This window comes from Adelges cooleyi, unplaced genomic scaffold (assembly GCF_023614345.1).
Source record: "Adelges cooleyi isolate 19-005CV unplaced genomic scaffold, UGA_ACOO_1.1 ACOO_flye_CR_arks_rails_tigmint_CR_PRNA_569, whole genome shotgun sequence".
NCBI lineage: Eukaryota > Metazoa > Arthropoda > Insecta > Hemiptera > Adelgidae > Adelges > Adelges cooleyi.
In genome coordinates, this window is record NW_026096262.1 from 1 (window position 1) to 5795 (window position 5795).

A 5795-nucleotide genomic window follows, 5' to 3' on the forward strand; every position below is an offset into this window, starting at 1 on the left:
ACTGGAAAAAACAATCAACTTATTATGCCAACAAAGGTAAAACAATAATATCTTTTTGTATTCCTATTGTTTCCCATTTCATGTATCTAACAACCGTTGATATTACAGACTACATTTGATACATCGCAAATTTCTGACCTAAAAAGTCAAAACAGTCATTCCCACTTATTTTAAAAAAATGACAATCTAAATAGTTTTTATTAGATTAATTTGTTTAATAATTATATAATTCCAATTCAGTTTCTTGATCCTGCGCTAAACGGCATGTAACTATATAGTTGTCGATAGAAGATAAATTATAGAAAATGGAATGGCTAAAATACAATCTGCAGGTATAATGTGGTTAACTTAATTAATTATATTTTGACAACTTGTGCTCCATTTGTTGTATTTTTTTTGTTGAAATAAAACGGACTTCGACAAATTAGGTCACATTTTAAAATATTTTACTATAAATAATAAGTAAAGCAATATTACAATCTTAACCATTTTTTCGTATAGCTACTCATTTTGGATTCAAGTGTTTTTGTTTTTCATAAAAATATATAAGATAATTATTATAATCAGACATAAAAAACGTCTCTGAAATATAAAATAAACATATTTAGAAATAACACAAGGTACACTCGTGATGTTATAATATTTTATAGTAAAAAATACATAAATATCCCATAACCACAACAGCTAATACACCAAAATATATAGAAGAATAGCTCCACTACAGCGACCCAGGTACTTATTTCTTATGATTTTCGAAAAGTGGCGTTAATTTTAAACTGGGCAACGAATCAGCTTTTAATACCAACTGTGTAGAAACAACAATATCTTTTTGTGTTCCCAGTGTTTCCAATTTCATGTGTCTAACAACCGTTGATAGTACCGTCTTCATTAGATACATTGCAAATTTTTGACCTGGAACAGTAATTAATTATGGTTTATAAAATGAATATACAAATTGGTTTTGTTAGTTTCATTTGTTGATTAATTATATCATACCAATACAGTTTCTCGAACCTGCGCTAAACGGTAGGTATCCATATGGGTGTCGATCGTTACACTGCTCTGGTAAAAATCTATCGGGATCAAATACTTCTGGGTTTGGATACATTGACTCGTCACGATGTAGTATATAAATCGAAAAGGCTATAATGCTATGTGCAGGTATTGAGTGGTTTTCTACAATATTAAAATGCTGATAATTTTTAGTCGAGTATAGAAATTAAGTTATTAAGCATACTAAGCTGTATTGGTTGATTCAGTCTCCTTGTAACACTAGGAACACTGGGGTAAAGTCTCATGGTTTCTTTTATTACTCTTTCCAATGTGAACATGGATTTAAGGTCTTCCATTGTAGCATCTCGATCACTGTCTCCAAATATTCCCTGAAGTTCTTCTCGGATGTCGGCCTATAAATGTCACCGGTTATATAAAACAGGTGATAAGAGTTTTTTTTTCGTTAGATATTATTTTTAATGTTAAAACTCATGATAGTTTGTATGAAATATTGAAAAAAAAAAAAGAAGAAAAGGAAGTGTACAATTTGACCATGATTCGAGAAAAGAGGTCCAGGGATTTTCAGAATGTGTGGTGGAGGATAGCGGAGGTGTATGAACAAGATCCCCTGTAATTGAGAGTGTAAGGCGAAGAAAAAGGAGAAGACAATAATTTTAAAGAACTGTGAAGCTTTATAAAAATGCATACAGTATCTAATTGTCATTAATTAATAAACTTAAAGATGGTATTATGGGATTAGGTAAAAATCGATTATATTATTTGGTAAAAATCTACTTAACAATAAATGTTGGAAGTTGGCATTATCCTAAATTCATAGTAGTAGTTTAGTTTTTTTATTTTACTATCAAAAATTAACTAATTTCATTGAATATTTTTTTTAATAGTATTTAATTTATTACTTCGAAAACTTTGGTTGGAAATGAAATATAATCAACAAAATTGATGATGTACATTGATGATTTACAATGGGTACGAACAACTATAGTGGGACGGATTATGGTGGGGTTGGGGCATAGTTATTGATGAAAAATGTTATTGGTATGCAGTGATTAAATTTTTGTAAGAAATACATCTATAATTCTTTTTCGGAAATCATAAACTACTCTTCATTAAACTAATGCCAGCGTCACTCCTCTTTTCTTCAATTAATTATATCACTGTCACCAGACATAGGTGACTTTATTTATTGTTACACCTATGTTTTAAAAAATACCATCAATAAAATCAATAAACAGAAGAGCAACTTACCGCATACAATATCTAATGCGCATAGAGTCACGTGCGAATGTAAGTCAATTTCATTGTTTTTCGATGCCTTGGCAAGGCTTTGCACTAAACCGTTTGCATGATGGTTAAAAGCTGGTATATATGATTCTAAAATTTTGAAGTGGAATGTATTAGTCAGTAGCTTTCTTCGCGTTTGCCATTTCTCGTCTAAAACATTACAATATTTAATAATAAAATATAGCGACCGCTTAATATTCAATGTAGACATTTAGGCGATAGATCTTACCAGTGCTGGTCAGAAGCCCTGTGCTCAACCAAGGTTCGAGTATACTGTATTCTGGTCCTTTGGTAATATGTTGAGTACTAGACAATAATATCTATAGCATAATACAGCATTTTTTCTTGTATTAAGAATGAAGATTGTTGTAATTAACGTATACCTTTATGTCATCGGGATCGTTGATAAGTACGTAGTCACGTATTATAGTATTCATATACACCAATGGTCCAACACTTTTAAGAACGCTGGAGAAATAGGGTAACGTATCTGAAATTTTCGGACAGTTGAGTAATTACATTTTCGACAACAGAATAATTCTTGATATTTATTGATTTATACTAGGGACGTGAATAAAAATAACTAATTGTATATTACTTTTCATGATTTTTACATTTGCCTGTGCCCCCAGAAACGTCGACTAAATTTGATAATTTCCACCGGTATTGGACATTAATTTAAATTGTATTCAATCTTGTTGAGTTATAATTGTATGATACGACTGTGAATTATGAAATAAGTAACTAATATAACTGTACTACTAAAGTTATTTTTATTATTATTCTTATTATTAATATGGATATTATCCAATTACAATGCTTCACACAATATGCGTAACAGAAAACATTAACTTATGATCTAACTAAAACTTACACAAATAACAACTACAATTATAATAATTAGAGTAATAATACACGGATACAGGATATTGTTAAAAAAAGTGGGGGTGCTCATTGCCAAGAAACATCATGCTATCAATTGGGTGGTTTCTATTTTCTACCGTAATTAGTGCTCTGAGCAGGGATAATAAAAAGAGCAGATGACCTAGTGGGATAGGAAGGAATATTAAAGTTGACTTGTGAAAGTAAAGAGGGAGCATCAATACGCCCATCAATCAATTTACGCAGAAATGATAAGCTGGCCTCAACTCTCCTATTTACTAATGGGACAAGACCAAGCTTGTTTGCAACTGGTTGGTAGTCGTGTGGCTAGTGTTCAATATTTATAATAAACGAAGCACAGTTTAAAAATCGCCTTTGGACACGTTCTATAAGGTAAGAATCAACTGCAGTAAAAGGGTCCAGAAGACTGATGCATACTCTAGACGTGACCTAACGAGAGTACAGTAAATAGCCTTCAGTGAATGGGACAATTTGAACTCTTTAGACATGCGTATAACGTGACCCAGTGTTTTTAGAGCTTTACAACACATTGCTTCGATATGAGCGTGGAAATCTAGCTCGGGGGTAAATAAGACACCTAGGTCTTTTATGCTATTTACCGGCTCTAGGCTAATGCTGTTGATGGCATAGGTAAAGAAAATAGCAGACCGACACCTCATAAAGGACATTGAGTGGCACTTTTCACAGTTAAACTGCAATCCAATTGAGTTGAACCAAGTAACCAAAGCATTAAGTTCACTTTGTAGCGACTGACAGTCAGCTATTGAATTAACTCTATCAAAGACTTTCAAGTCATCGGCAAACAAGTTATTATGAAACTATTATTAAATACAATATAATAGTAAATGATTTTTAATATTAAAAAGTAATATTTATTTCCTGACTGTTTAAGACAATGATTCACAATTCAAGTAAGGAGGATAAGAAGATTACCAATTTTTTCATCCATAGTTTTTGTTAATAGTTTCTGTCTGAGTATGTTATACAATTTATTTTCGAAGGAATATTTAAAAAAAGTTTTATGTTTAAAATATATTTTAATGGCCAGGGACATAAAGCCATTGAACAATATTTGGTCTATGCTATATCAGAACAAATCATTTTTTTATTAGGCATCTACTAATAACTGAAAAATTCTAAATATATAACAAAAATAATACCTAGAGGTCTCAAACTAGCTACTTGCCATATACAATTGATAGTTTCCAAGTAGGTTTTTGTTAAACTCGGTAGTAGAGATATTTGTTTTCTACGTTCGATCGCACGTTCATCATAATATATTTTGTAGAGTCTGCAAGTTAGTAATGTGATAAGCAATAACCATATTATTATAGAAATGTTCGAAACTGAAGCCAAAGCTCCAGAGAATATGCTCAGCCAGTTCATTGCGAGAAAACTATGAATCAAAGAACTGTTAACGATGGTATGGAATCACACACTGTTGCATTCACAATATACGTTTGTACAAAAATGAATGTTAAACTCAATGTCAAAGAAAATCCAATTTTTTTGAACTGCAATATTTAATTATAATTGTAAATTATTTAAGTTTATTACTATTATACGTAATTTTCATAAATTATCATAATACACATAAATTAAAGAAGTGATCAAATATATACAAAACTACAACTATGGGGGTTGTATGTGAACCTTACAAAAGCTAATGACCATTGTAGTCGATATTTTATTAGTTAAATAAAAACAATATGCATAAATAATTATGAATAAATTTAAATTAATATTTATTTTCGTGCATCAATTCAAATTGTTTTCTCCACCTTCGTGCACACAGAAGGTGGAGAAAACCCATGGAAAATAGGTTCAAGGCGTATTATCTAAAATATATCTGCAATTTGGTAGATTGTAAATTAAATTACCTATTAATTATAAACACTGTCTTTGTATTAACGGTTTCGTGATTTTTAGTTCGCCAAATTTAATAACTAAATCATTTATATATGAATTACGGTATTATGCTTTAGAAACACAACATGAAACAAATAATATAACACCAAAAATTGTTATCAAAACAATGGAAAAATAAATATATATATATATATATATTTTTTTTTTAAAGCCTAAAACGAAATGTCTTGCACTAGTGTATAACACAATAATATTATTGTTTCCGTGTAATTTTTCGGCTGTCGATAGACCGGAATTAGCTTTGTTCCGAAATGTGTGAACACCAGTGTTATTATCTAAGCAATATTTCTATTGGCCTTAGCAATACTACATACAAGGCCATTCACTTACTATAAGCGTCAGCTGGTTAATACATTTCAGAAGACATAATAAGACTTTTTGAATACTCTTACAATTGGCCCATTTTTTTTTTTATTAAAATCAATTTGCTCAGAATTTATAAAATAGATAATTAATAAAATTAAATAAAAAGTATTTGATATTTACTCTAACAGCTGTTGTTATAGATGAAAATTTAAGTAGGGAGAAATAGGTAAAGTGTCCTAAACAGGTAATCGACCAGTGGCCATTTTAATACTAGACGAATTAAATTTAATTACCAAATAAATATTATTACCTAATTTAAATAAAAATTAATTGCTTTTATTATTATCTACTGTTTATTA

General features: G+C 30.1%; 1 protein-coding gene across 1 annotated transcript; it reads right to left on the bottom strand.

Annotated features, from left to right (window-relative positions):
• Positions 1-736: 736 nt before the first annotated feature.
• Positions 737-4587, bottom strand: LOC126842621 (cytochrome P450 4C1-like). The gene is made up of 7 exons (XM_050579659.1): positions 4362-4587; positions 2682-2788; positions 2528-2618; positions 2270-2448; positions 1238-1406; positions 997-1176; positions 737-912 (listed from the first exon to the last, which is right to left on the bottom strand). The coding sequence occupies exons 1-7, from the start codon at positions 4585-4587 to the stop codon at positions 737-739; spliced, it is 1128 nt and encodes a 375-aa protein (XP_050435616.1).
• Between the last annotated feature and the right edge of the window lie 1208 nt (positions 4588-5795).

Bases quoted from the DNA above. Each gene is read 5' to 3' on its own strand.
- LOC126842621 (XM_050579659.1), bottom strand. From the start codon at position 4,587: ATGAACTGGCTGAGCATATTCTCTGGAGCTTTGGCTTCAGTTTCGAAC. The intron at 2,619-2,681 runs GTATACGTTAAT...ATTATGCTATAG, and splicing joins ACGATCCCGATGACATAAAG to ATATTATTGTCTAGTACTCA. The intron at 1,177-1,237 runs GTATGCTTAATA...TTAATATTGTAG, and splicing joins GAATCAACCAATACAGCTTA to AAAACCACTCAATACCTGCA.